The sequence below is a fragment of the Caenorhabditis elegans genome, chromosome I (genome assembly GCF_000002985.6).
Source record: "Caenorhabditis elegans chromosome I".
Lineage (NCBI taxonomy): Eukaryota > Metazoa > Nematoda > Chromadorea > Rhabditida > Rhabditidae > Caenorhabditis > Caenorhabditis elegans.
The window spans coordinates 9,117,501-9,138,389 of NC_003279.8; the positions used below are offsets into that span (position 1 = coordinate 9,117,501).

The following is a 20,889-nucleotide window of genomic DNA, read 5'->3' on the forward strand; positions in this document are numbered from 1 at the left end:
AATGTGTGTTCAAGATGTTTGTTTCTTTGTACTCCATGGGCATCAAAATACAAAACGAAGTGAAATTTAATTCCTTTCAAGAAAACTTGATTTTTATCAAATGTTTAAGAAAAGTTTAATTCGTTGAAAAACGCAAAAAGAAAAAGTATGGGGCTCATCATAATGGAAAATAGTAACGAATAATGTTACATTATATGTAAAACCCTCAAATCAAGTTTATTTTATGATTTTTCTCTCTTTACAAAGTATTTAGCAACAGTTGTTTTGTTTTGTTAGAAAAACGTGGTATCTCTTTCTTTGCGTTTATCTTCATCGCATCGACTCTCACTCTTCCGTCTAAAAGATGGGGAAGAGCCTTCAAAAACTATTCCCATGAAAAACGACGATTATCTTATCACTCTCCTTCTTCTTCACACCCCAATTCCTTCTTTCCCGTTCTGATCATCTCATTTTTATCACAACCTCTTCATATCTATGGGCTCTTTTTTTTTTGACTTCCGGAACTCAGTTTAGTTTTAGATTTATGAGTTCTCTTGGAAGATTTCTGATCTTTATATTGTCATTATAACTTCGAACTACGTGGTTCTTTTCAACTTCTAAAAGTTTATTTTCAGATGAATGAAGACAGCAGATTATCATCATCACAACAACCGTCAACGTCGACACCTCGTTCATCGATTCCTTCGACTATGAATTCGGATGAACCAAATACGTGTCGCCGTCTTAGTCAGTCCCAGGAACAGCCATCAACGTCCAGAACTTGCAAAGTAGGTTTTACTTAAACGTGTAAACAAATGTTGACTAGTTATCAAAATTAAAAACTGATTAATCATTCAATATATTTTCAGAGTGAAACTCCAGAGTTTGGATATAGTGATTCATTGCCGTTCGCCCCATGGCGAAGGAAACGGTACGGACTGAATATTCAAGGACTGCACGAGGAAATTGTCGATATGTATCATTGGATAAAACCGAACGAGATAGAGTCGCGACTTCGAACGAAGGTCTTTGAGAAGGTTAGTTTTACTTTTTCTTAATTTTTTGAAATATGTAGCAAAGTTAACCGAAAACTCGAAATCTGTAACTTCTCGTAATGAAAAAAAAAGGAAAATACGGAAAATATAAACATTAAATTTTCAGGTCCGCGATTCTGTGTTACGGCGATGGAAACAGAAAACAATAAAAATCTCAATGTTTGGAAGTCTTAGAACGAATCTCTTCTTACCTACTTCGGATATTGACGTTCTCGTTGAATGCGATGATTGGGTTGGAACACCTGGAGATGTATGTTTTTTACTGAGAATTAAATAAGAGAAAATCTTGATAAGAATTTTGAATTCAAATCATAGTTATATCAGTTATTACTTTCCAGTTTATATATTTGTTAATTCAGTGGCTTGCTGAAACAGCACGTGGACTTGAAGCGGACAATATTGCGGAGTCGGTGATGGTCTATGGAGGAGCATTTGTGCCTATTGTGAAAATGGTGGATAGAGATACTCGATTGAGCATTGATATTTCATTCAATACAGTTCAAGGAGTACGAGCAGCTTCATACATTGCAAAGGTACGATAATTAAACCCGTAACAGATACCAAATATTATCATTTTTTTAGGTGAAAGAAGAGTTTCCATTAATAGAACCACTTGTTCTCCTGCTCAAACAATTCCTTCATTACCGTAATCTCAATCAAACATTCACCGGAGGTCTATCCTCCTATGGACTCGTCCTTTTGCTCGTTAACTTTTTCCAGGTAATTTTTCCGTTAGCTCAAAACGTCTATAAAATGAATTTTAGCTTTACGCCCTAAACATGCGAAGTCGAACAATTTACGACCGAGGAGTCAATCTAGGACACTTATTGCTTCGTTTCCTCGAGCTGTATTCTTTAGAGTTCAACTTTGAAGAAATGGGAATATCACCTGGACAATGTTGCTATATTCCAAAGTCGGCTAGCGGAGCAAGATACGGTCACAAGCAGGCTCAACCAGGGAATCTAGCATTGGAAGATCCATTACTTACTGCAAATGATGTCGGTAGATCTACATACAACTTTTCTTCAATAGCCAATGCCTTTGGGCAAGCTTTTCAAATATTACTTGTTGCCGTCACATTACGCGAGCGAAAAGGGAAAAATCATGTGGCTATGAGAGCTTACAAAGGATCTCTTCTCCATCTCATTATGCCATTCACATCAAAAGAGCTCACATATCGTAACTGGTTAATGAGTGGTGTGTTATCAATGCCTGGCCAAGAAGCACCGGCATCGTATGACTTAAATCAATTGCATAACACTTTGGTTTCTCCGATGGTCGATCTTTCACGATACGCTTGGCTTAGAAAAGCACCAGCGAAGGCAGAAAAGCGGGATTCTCGACCTCTGACGATTGTAAATCCAGCAGATGATCGTCAAACTCTTGCCCAACAGTTGAAGAAGCAGATTCTGGAACAAACTGAAGCAAAGAAATCGTTAGAAAAAATGCCGGCTTGTGATGACAACAAAAAAGAAGAGGAATTGGTTGCAACAAGAGAAACTGATGTTGAATTGGAAGCAGAAGATACTGAATCAGAAGGTCATCATAATGGTGAAAATGATTTGATTCTTACTGGACCACCTCTACCAACGTCTACACAATCCGTCAATACATCTGCCACAGTATCTACTGCAGCGAGTATTTCGGAGCGAGAAGACACTGATTCACCAGGACTGTCTTCGTCAATGGGAAATCAATCTTCAGAAGAAGATGAGGATAACGGAATTAATAATCGAAACAATTCTGCTGTTCCTGTTCAATTCAAGAAACCCTTCAATGAAGTTGTTGCCCAGCCAGCAAGAGAATCGAAGAGAACGCAGACAACCAGTGAAGACAAGATGCAAGATCGTGAGTTTTCTTTTTTTACTTTTATCGAAAGTGATTTAGTTTTAAGTTTTTTTTAAAGTTTTACATCTGCATTGATATTGTGCAATTCCTATTTTCAGAATTCCATTTCAATGGATACTCATATCCTCCACCCTCACGATATGCAGCAGGTACCGCGGCACCATCACACAAACATCGTAATGCGCACCCGCAACGGCAGCGTCCTTCAATTCGTAATCTTTCACAAGGCTCTGATGGGTCAGATGAATACAATGTTGAATCATGGAACAACAATATAAGACAAGGAAGAAGAGCCTCGTCGAATTCACCAAGTCCATCCAGACAGCAGACGAATACTAGAAATTGTGGACCCACTAATAATATTCCCTACGATTCATTTCGCTCACAAAACAAGAATTCGACGTTAGATGGTTCGAATAATTCATCAGAAGAGCCAATAACAATGTATGCCGATGTTGTTAAAAAGAAGTCTTCGATTACAACATCAACCAATACTTCCACTGCAGATGTCAACGTCACCAATGGAAATCCAATACCCGCAAATGGTTGGTAACTATTTAAAATTTTTTAAAGAATTATATAAAATTGACTGATTTTAGGAATAATTCCACAATCTATGGCCGTGGTCAACGTTGGAAGAGGATCCTATAGAAATGCTCTTACAACTTCCCCCATGACGCCTCCATCAGCACATACTTCAATGCAGAAGCAACATCATTTGCGTAAAGATAACGAATGTGGTTTCGACAACAACTCAGCCACTTCTTCTACTGATTTAAGCCATCATCAACCACAATTGGTTCCACCGGTAAGCACCAGGGCTGAGCAGCAGGCCAAAAAAATCGGCGATCGCCGACATTAATTTTTTTTTCGGCGATCGGCGATCACAAATTGCCAAAAAAAATCGGCAATCAGCGTGGGCCTATTTTTTTCAATTGTAAACAATTAATTTTAAGAGCTCTTTCAAAGAATTATTTATAAAATCTAAAAAAGTAGGCAACGAAAAGCACTCCTTGATACCTTAAAATTCGAAAAGTAGAGAAAAAAAATCCGAAAATATACCTTTTTTCTTCTTCAGAGGGGTCTATCTTGGACTATAAAATTTCATCGGCGATCGCCGAGTTCTTATTTTCTCATCGGCTATCGGCGATCGCCGATTGCCGCTCACCCCTGGTAAGCACCCTCAAAATGGCATCGTTATCAAAAGCTTGAAACGTTGAAATATACAAACTTTCACATTAGGCCTTCGGTTGGCTATTAGAGATACTGTAACAGCTGTTTTCGAAAAAATTGACTGTCAAAAAATGTTTACGTCCATAGTTTTTTTTAATCTTTCAATGACCGCATTCAGTTTTCAGGTGAATCGTCTGCAGCGATAGCGTAACTTTCATGGATGCATTGTATTTCCCTTCCCATGTTTCTTGTTCTCATACTGATAACAGTTTTTTCACTCTCTTTCCCATAAGTTTTCACATAATTCACTCTGTTTTCTCTCCCACACCCCCGTATAGATTCTCTTTTTGTCGTCCCCGTGTGTTAGTTTTCAATTGAAAAATCCCAGTAGATACAATATACAAAAAAAGTTATTAAAAGAATTATATTCCCCTCACCTAACCAATTTTGTTGTTTTCTTTTTTACGTTTTCCTACCCATCATTGTATTCCCTTTATATTCTCGTTTAGAAACACTCCCTATCAGAAAATGCCCAAAAATTGTTTTTCTTTCCAAATTTTCGAACTCTCGCTGCTCAAGCTGCCCTTGTTTATTTTTTTCTATTTTCCATATATTCCCCCGAGTTAATATCATCTGATTCATCATTGATTATTATTTTTTATTATTATTATGACTTCCATATTCGCCCCCAAACATACACGTCGTGCACTCGCTACAAAAATTCCGGTAATATGTTTCTCGTCCATTCTCAAATAGCAACTTTTTCGCTTTGTTTTACTTACATCTAGAATGTCTTGAGAATCAATCCATTTTATTCACATTTTGTTTACTTCCTTCGAAGACGATTTTAGCCTGTTAGTATGATTCTCAAGATATTCTTAAATTCCCTTTTACCTGTTCCCCACACACACGAGTTGCGATACTTATGTAATATTATTGTCGTCATCGAAGATCATGTATAATGGAACACAATTCACAGTTTAAGATTCCGTCCATTCGTAGAAGTTCAAACGACTCTAGTGTACGGTATCGAAAACAATGAAGCGTGATTGTATGCGATGTTCTGTCACGATAATGAGATAATAATCGCTTTCTAATAATGTGCTAGGTGTTCTGGCTTGGAAATAATAATATCAGTTCTAATTATTATGAACTGATACTATAATTCCCAAACCGCTTTGTTCTTTCCCTCATTTTTTCTAGTGTATCAGAATATCATTCATTGGTCTTCATGTTTTGTGTTCTTTCTCTCCCAGCTCTCTTAATTCCAGGTCCTCTATCGTGTATTGGAACTGTAACACTTTCGGTTTTCGCGTCTTCGTCGTCGCTCCCCAAAAACGCACACTGAATAATCAAATCGGGTTCTCTATCAATCATCATGCTCCTCTCTTCCGTTCATTCTTTTCATTTCCATGAGCTCTTTCTTTCGGTTTTCATTACTTCTTTGCCCTAAACATTCACAAACACGCACACATTCTTCATTAGGTTTCGTTTTATTTCCAACATTCTTTCCTGCTCCGCCTTCACCCTTTGCCAAAAAAATGGCTTTTATTGAAGTATTATGTGTGTGCAAGTGTTTCTCTGTAATTATTTGATGACTACCGCTTCTCTTAAATAAATAATTCTCTGTATTTTTCGAATTTATTAATCTTGAATGAGACTCAAAATCAGTTCGATTCGTTCCCATTTGTTCTGTTTATTGAGCTTCTCATTCTCCAAGTCTTCCAAGACTTTGTCAATCTGAAAAATACACTTTTACACGGATCCTTCAATGCTTTAAACTTACATAATCCGATTCACAACTCATTAGTCGAATATTCCATTCAATAAAATCAAGTGCTTCCAAAATTTCATTCTCATTTTCTACTGCCATTTGAGCAATTCCAATCGACTCGAGACGATTAAATTCCCGTAATTTCGCACAATTCGATGAATTTGATGGAATTATTGTTGAGTTTATTGTTTCTGTACACGCAGGTGAGTTATTCAGAATTTCAGAAATAATTTTCTGAAAAGCATTCGAACTCACTGGTTCCATGGCTGTCGAAGTGTTGTCGATTCTGTAATGAATAAATTATTTTTCTTATAAACACACGGTTCGTAATTTTGATCGTGTTGAGACCGGCTACCGTAATCTGGAAGCTCACCGTTTGCTACGTGGCAATGTTTGTGGAGTATTCATTTGAATTTCAGTTCGATTAGCTGTTATCATTGAAAGTCGACGACGAACACTATTGAATACGGAACGAGATGCTTGACGAGTTCGAACACGTCTTATACGATTGACACGTACAATTTCTCTTGAGATCGATCTTGCATCAACTGGAGTTATTAACACTGGAGTCGAAATGTGATATGGAGTTGTGACAAGTTCTCTGAAGATTTATATTCATTTTTCTGATTTAATTGAATTATATAACATTTAGGAAACATCGATAGAAAATCAAATATTTATATCGTCATTTCGAGAAAGTTTAATAAAATATTTAAAGGCACACGCGGTTTTTCTGTGTGAGTCTCGCCACGATCTTAGGAATAGTGTTTGCTATTATATATATACCTGATTGGCATGAAATCTGTTGGAGAAACAGTAACAGGAGTTGCGACTTCGAGTGGACTTGAAATTATGTCTCTGAAATCACCATAAGATTTAGAAAACAAGTACCGTATATCAGAAACCCCTTACAGTAACCCAATTCAGACAACACTTCTTGTAATCACAAAAAAAGATATGTATATTGTCAGAATTTTCGCAGTTATGTACACTGGATGTTTCGATATAATTTACCTTGGATATGGAAGTGGTCGTCGAATTGCAACGGGTGGCGTTGCCAACAGAGACATTTGACTAGAATCAGATTCAGAAGCTGAACTTGGAGAAGACATTGATAGTGATGGTTAGTTGAATAAGATTGTTAAAATTGAAATAAATTGTTTTCAACTTTTTATGAACTATTTTGTTTTCTAAAATTGTTTTTTTTGCGTTCTGGTCAGGGCGTAGGAAATGTAATATTTAATTGTAATATATAATAAAATTAGAACTGAAAAAATTTGTTCTACGTGAAATCCTATTTACATTATAACTTATTCCAGTTGTTATCAATCACTATAATCGAATGTCGAATATTTTTTAAATCATTTCAATAAACTCGATAATCTCTGACGTTCCGTCATGAATCCAATTTGGAATCCCGAATTCCATCAATTTATGATGAATAATCAACAAAGAGCTCAAGCTGGTGGAAATCGACAATTTCAAGCAGTTCAACCGCAAATTAGACAAAATCAAGTCGTGGAGTAAGTGACCTAAGTATGAAGCAATAATATTATGTGTCTCAGTTATACATATCTTCCTCGATGAGCTTCAAGGAAAACGTTATATGGTCTCACCGCGAGCAACGCGCCTGTAAGGTTACTGTAGAAATGCGCATATTTTATGTCTGGTGTTCTGAATAATTCATCGCAATTTCAGACGAAAACATTACGATACCAAATACTAGTTAAAAACATTCTTTAAAAAATTAAACAATTTAATAAAAAAGAAAAATAATTCGATACCATAATTACAGTAACCTTGAAGGCGCGAACAAATACAGATTTTTGTGACTTCCGGGTGCGGCGGGACCATTTGGAATACATCCCTTGAGACTTATAGGGTTATGTTAAGGCAGGGGTACTGTAGTCTTACTTAAACATTTCACCGAAAATATAAGATTATTTAAAAGTTGTTGGAGAAAAATCACAAATATTGACTGAGCTCCTTCTTCAGCAGAAACATACAGCCCCCCCGACGTCACAATGCTCCGGCTCCGAATCAAAATCGTAGAAACCACCAGCAACGTCATAACAATATGAATATGCCAAGAAGAGGCAATCTTAATATTCAGAGAGATGTAATGGTGAGAAGTTGTTTTTTCTTTGTTCAAATTGTAATGTTTCGAGTTTTTGTAGTCAAGAGATGAACTGGAAAGAATTGAGACAATGACACGTAAGAATTATCAAACAAGAACTGCTGTAGAGTACGATAATCGAGAGAATCAATGTTGGACAAATATTTTAGGTCGGTCTGTCTCGTTTTAGAAAAAATTTCAAAAAAAAATCCATCTGCATTTAAAAGTTAATTTTTCAGAAAACATTGAGCAACAAACGCATCAATTCTCGCATTCCACGTCTGATCATAATTTCAATGGCGGCGATATTTTCATTCCAAACGAGGAGAGCATCCGTTCGACACTTCGTGCTGAAAATCAAGCTGAAACAATTCTGGCGACACGAGACTTGCTTCTTAATTTCGGTGCCACGGAGCAAGAGTTGAGCGGAGCGCTTGCCACGTTGGAAATTCACTTGAGAACCAACGCGGCTGAATTCAATACTGTAAGTTGAAGTTTTTGCAGTGATCTACTTATTGAAACTTTTCCAGATTGATGATCTATCCAACGAACTAATTAAAACTGCCGGACAATTGACGACGGAAATCGACGAACTTGATGATATTTTAAGCCGCATTGATAGACTTCGTATTCAGAAATAGATGACTACATAAATTCGAACTTGACTTGTATGTGTGTGTTCTATAAAGATTCTACAATGATAATCATTTATATTGTGAGAAGAAATTTTTAAAATAAGTAGTACAAAATAATTCTTAATGTAAGAGATATGTGAGCAGTTTCGAACATATTTTAGATTAATTTCTAGCGTTGAGAATGGTTGAATTGCGTTCGCAGATTGATTTGAACGCCATAGTGCACGGATAGAAGAAGGTGTACGAAGCAGATTCGACTTCGGTTGGAGACTGGAAGCTTGCAGCACAGTTGGCATACGATGACCATCCATTGACGACTGGTTTGAACGGTTTGATGAGCCAGTTGCTGTAAAATTATTTTTTGAAAAATGCGAAGCGATATAGAAGATTTAGTGAAAACCCACATCTTAGATGGATTAATGGATCCAGTAGTTTGCCATCTTGGCAACTGCTCCAATCTTTCGTAATGTGAGAATCTAACGAGACCGATCCATGACAAGACTGACTTTTCAGCGTGATCGCGAACAGCATCCCATTCTTCCATCGAGTTGGCAACGAATAGTGTCGCCTGCTTATCGTGGCACTTTCGTTCGGCTTTTGCGAATCCAAGTGATTCTGTTTCGATGAAGTAGCACGAGTCCGAATATCTCAACCAGCCATCCGGGCAACGATCGGATTGATCGATTGGAAGGGGTGTCGGCTGATCTTGAAGCGGTGGAAGATCCTCGAATGCGCTGGTGCCAAGATCCTTGTGGTCCCAGTTGTAGTATGTCACTGTAAGATTGATTAATTACCAAACAACGATATTTTCTAAATCAAAACTTACATCTTTGATGAGGTTGCTCATCGGAGGAATGCGCGAGAACAGGCGTCTCATTTGTGTTGTCAGCGACGACACCGCCTCCAATGATGATCAGTGGGACGATGATAAGGATGTAGGTCGATCGCATGGCTTTGTTGAACATAAGAGATATCTGCCAGCTCTTTGATTTGGGAAATATTTCGTTTCATTGATTCCCATCTGCAAAACAAACATAATTTGGCGGGTAGATCAAAAAAGGAATAGATCAACAATTTATGAGTGTGGGATGCTGTTTTCCTATAAAAAACATCTTATACGTGCGTATAAATAAGATGTTATAAACCGGATGCAAATTTTCGTTCGGTGAAAAAATTTTCAAATGTGTGTTTTAATGCTTCATTTTACTTTTTGCGTTCATATGAATATGAATTCATTTTCCTAACTACATATATTTAGTCACAATGTTTGAGATTCTGCTCTGAACTGTGATGTTAGAAAATCTACATTTACGAATTACTTTTATTATGACTTGAATCCGCTATCGCAAAATAGAAAATTACGAAAAAATAAACATAAATTTCTGAAAAACTGATCTTTGGCACAATGGGAAGAGGAAGTGAATCTTTTTTTCTGATTCTTGAAATTTCCACTCAAAATTTCACGAATGTTTCAGAATTTTATCAGAGTTTGTCATTTGACTTTATTTCCATGAAAAGCTAACATTTTTTCTGATATGAAAAATGCACGTCCCGAATATGGAATTTGATACTTCGAATTCACGTATGAGACACATCATACATTTGATTTATTAAATACTGTACTTTTCAATAATTATTTTTGAACTGCGAAGCTTTGGGATAAATATTCAAATTCTTTAAAATTTATAAATTAAGATATAAAATCGAAAATAAAAATCAAATAAAAGAATTGAGGTTAAAGGCGCAAGCCATTTTAGGGCACTTGGGTCTTGAGAGGACTACTACAAAAGCGCACAGTGAACTCCTCTCGGACAAAACTTTTTTTTTGTTTGTTATCCTGTTCCGAATTTCTCTGTGTTTTCTTCTAATTTTCAAGCATTATTTCTTGAATATAAGTTCCATTTCTAAATTCTGCACCAGAAACAGGAGATATGCTCTAAATTCCCCATGACATTATTTGAGAATCATATTCCTAATCCTCACTTCCTTATTACAAATCATATTATTCATCATCTCCTCTCACTTTGTTGTTTCGAGCTATGAGAAGCGTGCGGTTTCCTTCTAGATCTTTGTTTTTGTGCTGCATAAATGTTAGATCTTTGCTTTGTTTGGTCTCGGCGCGAAAATAAAAAGAAACTATAGTGTATTCCCGCTCCGTGTTTCATTTGAGAGCACATATCGAACACAGAACTCGACGCTATGTATTTTCTGTTTAGTTTGATCACATTGTTGAAGTTTGAAAATGTGTTAAGTTGGAATGAAACGAACAAAAGTGTTGCAAGAGAACACAGGTCACGGTATGGTGAAAAGTTCAGGAGATCATTCAAAATTTTGCTGACGTTTGATTTCGATGTTTTTTCAAGATATTTCAAAATGTCTTGAGAAAATGTCCTTGAGAACTTCCCATGAATCACGTAGATGTCTTTTTCTGAAAGATGCATAAATTATGTATTTCCTACGAATTCTGATTTTCTAGCAGTGTCACCATTTACAATTTCTTTAACTCCGATAATATACTTTTTCTCATTATCCATCTCTTTGTTTCCCACGAGGAATTTGCAGGCCAGGTTTGAGTTTATCTAACTCAATAATCACCCATATGATCGACGAGGAAAAAGTTGATCAAACATCAAGTGTTCATCATCAGCCCCTCTCTTTTATATATTTGAAAACGATTTTCTAACAAAAAGAATTGCGAGAAGCACACCTTATCTGAAGTTTCCCAATGCGAGGGTAAAGCTCAATGTTCTCAATGATCTCCATTCCTCACTTTGTTTATCTAATTCTCTTCTCTCTCCTACCTATTTATAGTCTGATGTCTTGCTGGGCTTGCTGTTTGACCGTTGATCGTCTGCGTCTCCGAGTCAGGAGCGAAGCGTTGTGTTCTTCTCTGCAACTCTCTCACTCTCGTTCGCATCAGTGAACAAAGCCACAGAGAGACATTTTCCATTCGTTGGCCGACCTTACTCTCTTTTTCCTCACATAGAGTGGGTCCGTGCCATTTCTTCTCGTTTTTCTCTCCTAGACAACGTGTTTTTATGGAAAATCATTAGTTTTTTGGTCTTCATACGAAACATCAATTTGAGTATTTACAAAGATCTGATATTTTGGCTTCATATGCTACCCAAGAGCTTCATTCAAAATATATTGATGTTTTTTTTTTCTATAAGATTATAAAAAATTTTACGAAATTAACTATTTAATTGTTACTTCAATTTCGATGCCAACGTAGTTGTAGGTATTCGGAACAATGATCTCTGTTATTCCATTTTCCCAGACATCCTCGAAATCGAAGATCCTCGCGATAAGTTGTTTTCAACTCGCTCTACCGTCACAAGAAAGTTTTTCGGTTGGTTGTGCGAACTCTAGTCGTAATAAAACATCCGAAAACAAATATGGGTTTGATTCCTTGATCTATTAGTTGTTAGCAACGATGTTTGCAAATTTTCTATGCATTTGATAAATATTTTCATATTTCATGTCCTGATGGATGATGATCTTTCATTTATCGACTTTCAACTAGCGTAGTGTGTAGTCTACATTATGACACTAGTATCTTGATTCGCCTCCGCGTCTACCGACTTTACACACTGTTTGTGTGTCACAAATGTTTGAGGGAATAGTGTTCGTTTTTCTTTCCACGTATCTTCTTGCTGGAAGAGGGATCAGAAGAAGGCTAAAATATTCGTAGCTTTATCTTTATCGTAGTTTCGAGCCTATAATCTATCCCAATCTCATCATGCTAAGCTGTAGCATGGCTCCGATTAGAAAGTAAAATACGGTTTTCATGTTTTGTAGCCTTTTGGTAGCAACAGAGAGACCGTATCTCTCCTTCTTTCATATTCTGTGTCCACTTCTCACTCATTGAATCATACATCTCTATGTTTTCTCATAGTCATCATATATTGTCAGCTGCAGAAATCTCATCATTTTTCCAAACGAAAAGCTCTTAAGAGAAATGCTTGTTTTCTGTGGGGTACAGCGAATGGCTTCTGTGGGAATGCAGTTTGTGAATGTAAATAGATTGTTATGCAGTCTTGCAAATGTGTCGGAGGCCAAAAGTAGAGTAGACATATTTGAAATTTATAGCTTTGAGTGTCCTTAGTCTATTTTGATATTTCATTTCTGCTTTCCTCAGTCTCTCATTCCAGCTGCAAAAAATAAAAATAAGAAAAAACACGAATCCCGTCCATTCGCCATTCAACATAGATCATATTCCTCAGATTTTTTGCAGAATATGTAATTTTTGCTGAATGCTCGCTCTATTGTCCTTCATTGGTTATCAATCTTTTTGCATTAATAGCTTTAATTTTTGATGTTTTCGAAAGATTAGGGAAAAATTTTTTAATGTGTCTTTTGTGACTTGAGATTATATGCTACACTGAAAAAATTGGTCGCATAACATTTCAGAGTTCAAAGTGTTTTTTCTTTCGATTGTGTAAGCGGCAAAATTCTACTTTATCATGCATTTTTGTTTCAATCAAAAATTTGATGTGATTTGTACATGGCGTCGGTTTGGTACTAGTTGTCCACTTCCTCAGCCATGAAAAGTGTGAGTAAGTGATAACGTTTATTATCTTTTTTGAATTCATTCTATGTTTAAGCTACACGTATTTAACTAGCTGACTCATTTCCACCAAATATGCCAAAAGACCTCCGAGATTTTTTTTTGAAGATAATTTCGATTTCGCAGAAAAAAAAACATATAAGTGATGTGGGGGTGTGTCGCCTTCTTCAGCTTTCCATAGTGAAAGTTTCGTAAAAACAAGCTTGCTATTTCATTTTTCCCCGTTCTAATACCTTGTCGCCCAGAAAAAATATTTATATGATCTTTTTCAACTCTTTTTTTGTAAAAATGGCCAAAGATTAGCTAATATTTGTATACCATCAAAGTTCTGCCAAAATCTCGTTGAAACATCCATCGTAGAACACTCATTGGGTTCCATCAATACATTTTTTGTGTAACATCAGTCGATTGTTATCATTCGTATATGCATGGTCATCTCAACCGCCCTTACGACGTCTTCAACCATTTTCTCTTCTAACTCTCTTTCTCTCAATTTCACTTCTCACTACTCTAGTCTATTCAATTCTTTGAAAAGGCAAAAAAAAATGCATAAAAAGATGAAGAAGACATTCAACAGACGGGTGTCTTCCTTATTTTTATTCAAATCAAAACAAATGGCGACCTTCTTATTCTTCTCTTTTGCCCGATGATTCATTTTCTTTTTCCATTAATTTTGTTATCTATTGCTGAATAACCCGCTTTACTGAATGTGTGGACTGGCATTTGCCACGTTGCATTTTGGAAAAGAGCCGATGTAGTTCTTCCGGGTATATGTATTCACAGAACGATTCATAAGATCAGACATATAGACATAAAATTCAGCGCATTCTGCCTTGTGGTTTGTCAACTACTTCCGTCTTTTTTCTGCATATTCATTTCCCGCTTCTGCTGTCTTGTTCATGAACTCTTGAACTTTGCACTTTGCCCTCTTTTTAAGTTTCTCTCGATTGATGCAGCAGCAGCAGACTGTCATTCATATTTGTCTAGTGATTTCGTAGGTTCAAACAACTTATTAAGCGGTTTCACCTAAAATTTCGCATCCCAAAATAAAAGTTCAATTGCGAACTAGAAGTACCCAGAAGCGAAATTTTTTTGCTTCAAAAATACGGTACCCGGTTTTCAACAAAATCGTTTTCAAGTGACATGAGCGATTTTCCTTTTTATGGAAAATTTCTAATTCAAAAATAAATATTTGAAATACCTTTTTTAGATTATTATATTTATTCTTGGTATTTTCTCTATTCCCACTAAAATAGACTGATACGAGAACAGTTCTTGTTTGCGCAAACTCACATTTTCTCTCTCTATCTCTCCGTCTCTTCTTCCGTATCTCTCTGACGGTCCCATACTCTCTCACTCATCGTCAGACACCACCACTTATCGATCTATTTTCGACGAGTGAGCGGCTGTTCGTCGCATGTTTTTTTATAACTTGATTCGATCAATTTCATCATATCTTCTTCACTTATTTGAATTTCCGTTTTGAACATCATTTTTCCGTCGGAAAGTTGAAGCATTTGTTTGATTTTCTCGGTGGAAGATTAGATTTCAAAACTTTCGAAATTTAACAATAGAAAAAGAGAAAAAAGTGTAGTTATTAGGAAATATTTTAGACAATTTTGTTGGCAATTAATTGAAATTAATTTCTTCTTTCTACATATTTTAAAAATGTATCTTTTTTTCTATTTATATTTCCTTTCCGGGGATGAGCGACAATTATTTTCGGCAGCTCTACAAAATGACTGCTTGAGATAAAATTTCTACTTAAAATTTATTGTCGAAAGATAGAAAAATGTTGCCTCAAACTGTAATTTTGTCGAGTTGCCCAAAATAATTGTCGCACACCTCAGATTTTTTTTTCTATTATTTTTTAAATAATTAAAATTACAGTGGAAATGGAACCACGAATCGATGGAGGAGTATTCATCGGAGGAATCGGAAATTCGGGAAATGAAATGTGTAGTAATGGAGTACCGGCACTCGGGGTTTCATCTCAAACTGAGATTAAAGTGGAAAAAGTGCAACACACGTGGACTGTGAAGAACTTTTCGCATTGCTATCAGGAATATCTGGAAAATTTCGTATATTTACAACGTGGCGATGAGCAATTGACTTGGTCGATCAAAATTTATCCAAAAGGAAATGGAGAGAATAATAAGGATTTCGTATTCTTATGTCTAAATCGGGTTATCAATAACAATGTAAAGGCTGGAAAAATTGGTTTCAAGTCGCAGTTCAAGCTAAGAACCGCCGAGAATAAGGATATCGAGGTAAATTTTTTGGATGAAGAATTTAAAAAGTTAATTAACGAATTTCAGATGCGTATTCACCCAAATCCATCTCATTCTGATTATGTGTCATATATCAAACGAGATGTTTTATTTCCTCAAATAATGCCACGTGATATGATTATTGTGAATGTGGAAATTGATGTTGCAGTTGAGACAATTACTACTACTAATGAACCAATTCAAGTAAGTTTTAAGAACTAGTTATTTATGAATATTATAGTAGAACTCATTTCAATGGATTCAAAAGTGATTAAAAACGCTCAAATGACCATATAACATACTAAATTGTTTTTCAAAAATAATTTTGGAAATTTCTCTATTTCGAGTCCAAAAGGAGGGGAAAACTGAGTTTGCTCCTTTTTTTGGAGAAATCACTGTTCTAATGCCTAAAATGTTGAAATATGAATATTTTAAACATAATTAAAACCTTAAAAAGCTTTATTTTTCATCGAAGGCTTTCAAACCACGGGGTTCTGGCCTTTCTCATTGAATTTTCGCGCTCCATTAACAATCGCCTGACGGACAACTCGTGGGAAAGTCGTGTATTCCACACGGACAACAAAATTTTGTTTTGCAACTAAAACTAGCCGCGACGCGACACGCAACGCGCCGTAAATCTACACAAATTCTCGCGAACCCAAAATGGCCTAGTTCGGCAAACTCTGCCATTTCAATTTACGAGGGAAGCCAGAATTCCGTGTCAAACATTGATGAAAACTGAATTTTCACCGCTTTTTGATTCGAAATAAAAAAATTCTCAAATTGTTTCAAAGTTTGATTCTGATATTTGGTCATTTCATCAATGTTTCCAAAAACATTAAAAAAAAAACAAATTTTCTTAGTTTTTCTGGATTTTTTCCTGTTTCCTTTTATCTCCATATCAAATAATTGCTTAATTCAGAATTATACTTTAAAAAAACAATAAAAACTTGTTTCCAGTTTGAACCAACGAATAGTGAGCAACAATTGATTGAGGACTATCAGAGATTATTTTCTCAAGAACTTCTCTGTGATTTTGCTATCAATGTCAACGGAAAAATTATTAGAGCTCACAAGGCTGTTCTGGCTGCTCGATCTCCAGTTTTCAATGCAATGCTTACACATCAAGATACTGATGAGGCTAAATCGGTTTGTTTTTCACTTTTAAAATTTATTAATTTAATATACATTTAATTATTTTAGAAAAATAGATCCAAGTATTGGAAAAGTAGAGAACAAGAAAAAAAAATTAAATTTTTTCAGTCAATGATGTACATTAACGACATGGATTATGATGTGATTTACGAAATGGTTTATTATATTTATTGTGGACGATGTAATAAGGATATTACCGATATGGCAACTGCTTTGCTCATTGCTGCCGATAAATATCGATTGGAAGAATTGAAAAGTCATTGTGAAAAGTATTTGGTTGAGAATATCAATATCGAGAATGCGTGTAGTCTTTTGATTATTGGTGATCTCTATTCGGCGCCAAAGTTGAGAAAACGAGCTGTTACGGTAAGTGTTTTTTTCTCAATTTTTTTTGATAAAATTTTGGACCAAAAAAAAAGTGTTTCTCCGAGCACCATAAAAGCGACAAATTTTTAAAACTGTTCCATCTTGTGACTAAAAAGTAGAATTTTTGAAAACCAGTTTGTTTTTGTTATTTTATCCGAAAAACTTTAAAAAATCATTTTTGAAACAAAAAATTAATTTGGCGACGCTTCCTTCTATTTTGCAATGAAATTACTTCGTTCTTAGTGAATTTAGTCGTTTTCTTTTCATGTTTCTCTTAACAATTTTGTTAAATCTGTTTTCAATGTACAAAGTTAAAAAAAAAATTACCATAAACTTTTCGCGCGCCGAGACCCATCTGAATGAATCTGTGCGTCTTTAAGAAGGCATGTCAAAATTAAGTGTAACTATCTTTCTGCGTTCAAGTTTTAAAATATTTGACTTTTAAGTTTTGTATTGCTACTACCTGCAAATTTGCTGAGAAGTTCGATTTACGAAAAAAATTCATAAACCAACTTGATTGCATCTTTTTTTTTGAGTCGCTTTTACAGTACATCCTGGCACGACCAAAGAATGTTACTGGAACACCTGGATGGGAAGATATACTCAAAGGTCATCCAAATCTCATAACTGATATTTTTAGTCAGATTGATCGACAGGTATCACTGTTTTCCGTTTGATAATTTATAAATCTTATATTTTTAGTCATCAACGGGCGCAACATCATCAGTTTCAAATCTACCAGGCGTTCCAATGGATATTCCTGGAATAACTGGAAACATTGTACCACCTCCATCTGGACTGTAACCTTTAATCCATATTCACACACCCGCCTCCATTCACATCAGGTCTCCTTATCTCGTTGAAGAAATTACCCCAGTGATTCCATTAATTGTTGTTTTTTCATTTCTCGATGTATATTTCACACACAAAACTTCTCCAATTGATAATTGAAAAAAGAAAACCAACGTACTGAACTTCTATCGTTCCACTACAGTAGTCCGGGTATCTTGATTTTGTTGCTCTCTCTTTTCTCTGTCTCTTATTTCAATAATTCATCAAAACTTCATTGCTAGATTTCACAATCCACATGTAATTAACTACCATCCCCCATTAGCTCCTGACATTCTTGTCTGTATAACGTTGAGCTTTATCTATGTCATCATATTTTGTAAATTTTGCACACATTCTGTCATTACTTCTTTCTTCCCCTAAAGCGCTTTGGTGTTTTATCTTTGTTTTACATTACATTTTTTTTTAAACATCCCCGTAGTTAAAGCTACTCTTTGAAAAAAAGAAAATGAATCGCTTAGAGGTGTAAAATGTGTACACATTATATTTTTATTAGACAAACAAGTAATATACCGGATGAGACGGAGATCGCAAAATAGTTTAAGAATTAATAGAACAACTACAGTAGGAAAGTAGAACATCCCTGTTTGGCTGCCAAAATATTATAGTCTCGATCCACATTTCCTTTTTTAGATTTTTCTTCCGTTTGCCATTTTTTGCATTCAGTGCGGAGGCGATCATCAGAAATCAATGGATCCAGTGAGAAACGCTGGAAAATTACAAAATTTTGTTGAAATGTTGGCAGAAAAATGAAGATTTTCTGAACTTACATGAATAAGATAATTACGCCAAAGTGCCCATTTAAATGGTTCAATAGTTGAAGATCCATCAATAACACGAGCTTCAGACCGTAGTACATCTACGATGAATGTAGTTGTTAATTCAATCTGTAGATTTATATTCAATATATTTTTTGTTAGATGAGTACCAAACCCAATCAATTTTCGTGAGATGTGCTGCTCCAGTGAGTTCATCGAAAAGCTCTCCACTCCATACTTGGTACCAAAATGAACTATTTTTTAGTGTTTTTTCTCCATTTTTGTTTTTGATATCCGATTTTGAATGATATTCAATTATTGGATTTCCTTCGAAAAAACTGAAAAAAATAACAAATTGATGTTCGTGAGTTTTTAAACAAAAAGTACGGTAAGAGGTCTCGACACGACAAGTTTTTTGCGCTTTAAAATTTCAAATAATTTTGGAAACTATTGTAATTTTCGAAGGCACAAGGCTTTTTTCGCATGTAAAAAATTTTTTCAAACCGGAATTGTAATTTTTGAAGCAGAAATGCCTTTTATCTAAAACTTGGTACACCCTAGCACTTTGAGCTTTACCTGTGAACTTTTTTCGCATCAAAAATACGATCTCTAATCAGACTTCCAACAGATATAGTTTCTCGGAATGTACCAGGACGAGTGGCAGTTACCTGTAAAATTTCAATTTTTGATAATATTTTGAAACTTATGTATAAGAACCTGCTTATCTGCAACTTTTCTCGAGCATCCCAGTAGGATTACACAAACGAGCATCAGGAATAATGATGACCAGAACTGAAAAATTTAAGTATTTTCTTTCTGGTATCATCAATTAGGAAAAGCTGTAAATAATTACCAGGAAATGTTTCCACGTGTGACGTCGCTTTTTTAAACGAGCACTACGATTTCCGATGACTGTTGAGACGATGGCAGTGAGAAAAATGGCACGAAATACGGTCGTTTGGGCTAGTCGAACCTACAGGATCATTTTATATTCATTGAAATTTCAAGCAAGGCTTTCATATTATTCAGTTGCTCGAAAATATCGAAAATCATAATATTTTCAAAAAATGTTTAGTCAGCGTTTTAGCAAATTGGCAAATTATTCAAAAAATTGAAGTAGTTTTCTGAACGATGTGTACTTTGGCAAAATGCACGCGAGTAGGTATGAGGCAGGCGGGTAGGCATTTCGGTACATAATCTTTTTTAAAGTTTTACCATAATGAACATTGATGAGAAACTGGCCATCCAGATATAACTCAGCTCACGGCTTTGTCCGCCACATTGACCAATTATGTAGATACCTGAAAAATGAAAATCTCCCTATATGAACAACTTAAAAAATGGAACACTTACCTGCAGTAATACCTAATGCAACAACACAAATGAATGGAATAAGATTGATATCCGTCCATCCGAAGGTTACGGTACATGCAAGCCACGTGGCAAGACCAATGTATGATCCATAGAGAACAGAATAGAGAAAACGAGTAAACGAGAAATCAACAAATTTCGATTGAGAAGCTTGCATTTTACCATTTCTGAAAAAGGTATTATTTTAAGATATTTAAAACATAAAATCTTCAGCAAAACAAGAACGAACTTCCACTTTTCCTTTTCCTTATTGTTTTCCGATTGGTTTATTAATTGATTGTACTCATTGACCTCATATTTGAACATAAAACTATCATATAACCATCCTGAAAATGTTCTTTAAACATTGAAATCTATTTTTTTTTTTAAGCTGTAGAGGTTATTTATAGTTATTTAACAACGACAATGCAATATTCAAACATATAAATTTTTCAATAAAAATAGCGAAATTTTGCTTTAAAAATTGTAAAAAAAAGGTACCAGGTCTCGACACGAAACATTTTGTGTTGAATACATTAAGAGTGCGCCTTTAAAGAGTACTGTAATTTCAAACTTTCGTTGCTTCGCGATTTTCATCGATTTTCATAAATAGTTTTTGGTGTTAAAATTCCACAACAACGAAAGTTTAAAAGTACAGTACTCTTTAAAGGCGCACACCTGTTTGTTTTCAACAAAAATTATCGTTTGGAGACCTGGGACCGTATCTTTTGAGCAAACGCCTGGGTAATAAAAAAAACAATAAAAATACGAACCGATTAATAAAACTCCAAGAGTTGAGAAGAAAACAAAAGCTTCAGGAACTTGTTTCAGATATAATCGATGTGCTCCAAACAAACCACCAACAATTAATATTATTCTGAAATCTCAATTAATTTTCAAATTCAGCATATTTTAAATACCTAACAATCCATGGTTTGACTTCTGTTTCCTCGTTATTCATTACCTGGAATTATTTCAATTGCTATCCTAGAAA

At 35.3% G+C, this 20,889-nt stretch overlaps 6 protein-coding genes and 1 non-coding gene across 8 annotated transcripts; 4 read left to right on the forward strand and 3 right to left on the reverse strand.

Annotated features, from left to right (window-relative positions):
- Positions 1-614: 614 nt before the first annotated feature.
- gld-4 (Poly(A) RNA polymerase gld-4) lies at positions 615-5,681 on the forward strand (the record flags this gene model as incomplete). The annotated part of the gene is made up of 9 exons (NM_060045.7): positions 615-767; positions 849-1,016; positions 1,141-1,284; positions 1,394-1,567; positions 1,617-1,754; positions 1,799-2,882; positions 2,981-3,427; positions 3,482-3,690; positions 4,241-5,681. 9 exons carry the CDS (start codon positions 615-617, stop codon positions 4,259-4,261), a joined length of 2,538 nt encoding a protein of 845 aa, NP_492446.3. The 3' UTR covers positions 4,262-5,681.
- Positions 5,024-5,193, forward strand: ZK858.10. Its single transcript, NR_101597.1, has one exon. It is a non-coding gene; the product is annotated as a small nucleolar RNA ZK858.10 (small nucleolar RNA).
- ZK858.2 (uncharacterized protein) lies at positions 5,682-6,972 on the reverse strand. Its single transcript, NM_060046.3, has 5 exons — positions 6,844-6,972; positions 6,616-6,687; positions 6,203-6,430; positions 5,842-6,115; positions 5,682-5,795 (listed from the first exon to the last, which is right to left on the reverse strand). Exons 1-5 carry the CDS (start codon positions 6,939-6,941, stop codon positions 5,700-5,702), a joined length of 768 nt encoding a protein of 255 aa, NP_492447.1. The 5' UTR covers positions 6,942-6,972; the 3' UTR covers positions 5,682-5,699.
- A 191-nt stretch (positions 6,973-7,163) lies between these two features.
- On the forward strand, positions 7,164-8,655 carry ZK858.8 (t-SNARE coiled-coil homology domain-containing protein). The gene is made up of 5 exons (NM_001026710.2): positions 7,164-7,352; positions 7,825-7,954; positions 8,007-8,115; positions 8,185-8,429; positions 8,476-8,655. The coding sequence occupies exons 1-5, from the start codon at positions 7,228-7,230 to the stop codon at positions 8,584-8,586; spliced, it is 720 nt and encodes a 239-aa protein (NP_001021881.1). The 5' UTR covers positions 7,164-7,227; the 3' UTR covers positions 8,587-8,655.
- On the reverse strand, positions 8,640-9,601 carry clec-91 (C-type lectin domain-containing protein 91). Its single transcript, NM_060047.5, has 3 exons — positions 9,407-9,601; positions 8,985-9,354; positions 8,640-8,926 (listed from the first exon to the last, which is right to left on the reverse strand). Exons 1-3 carry the CDS (start codon positions 9,528-9,530, stop codon positions 8,743-8,745), a joined length of 678 nt encoding a protein of 225 aa, NP_492448.1. The 5' UTR covers positions 9,531-9,601; the 3' UTR covers positions 8,640-8,742.
- Positions 9,602-15,037: 5,436 nt separating this feature from the next.
- Positions 15,038-18,253, forward strand: mel-26. 2 transcript variants are annotated; one of them, NM_001276534.2, is made up of 6 exons: positions 15,038-15,417; positions 15,466-15,621; positions 16,378-16,566; positions 16,681-16,938; positions 17,475-17,594; positions 17,641-18,253. In NM_001276534.2, the coding sequence occupies exons 1-6, from the start codon at positions 15,043-15,045 to the stop codon at positions 17,740-17,742; spliced, it is 1,200 nt and encodes a 399-aa protein (NP_001263463.1). In that variant the 5' UTR covers positions 15,038-15,042; the 3' UTR covers positions 17,743-18,253. The 2 variants fall into 2 exon arrangements, with proteins under 2 accessions (NP_001263463.1, NP_492449.2); NM_060048.12 differs by having other exon boundaries at positions 17,487-17,594.
- A 10-nt stretch (positions 18,254-18,263) lies between these two features.
- Positions 18,264-20,861, reverse strand: ZK858.5 (TM2 domain-containing protein ZK858.5). Its single transcript, NM_060049.5, has 11 exons — positions 20,816-20,861; positions 20,669-20,772; positions 20,146-20,242; positions 19,899-20,083; positions 19,761-19,846; positions 19,399-19,518; positions 19,263-19,337; positions 19,122-19,213; positions 18,721-18,883; positions 18,558-18,674; positions 18,264-18,496 (listed from the first exon to the last, which is right to left on the reverse strand). The coding sequence occupies exons 1-11, from the start codon at positions 20,854-20,856 to the stop codon at positions 18,347-18,349; spliced, it is 1,230 nt and encodes a 409-aa protein (NP_492450.2). The 5' UTR covers positions 20,857-20,861; the 3' UTR covers positions 18,264-18,346.
- Positions 20,862-20,889: the final 28 nt, after the last annotated feature.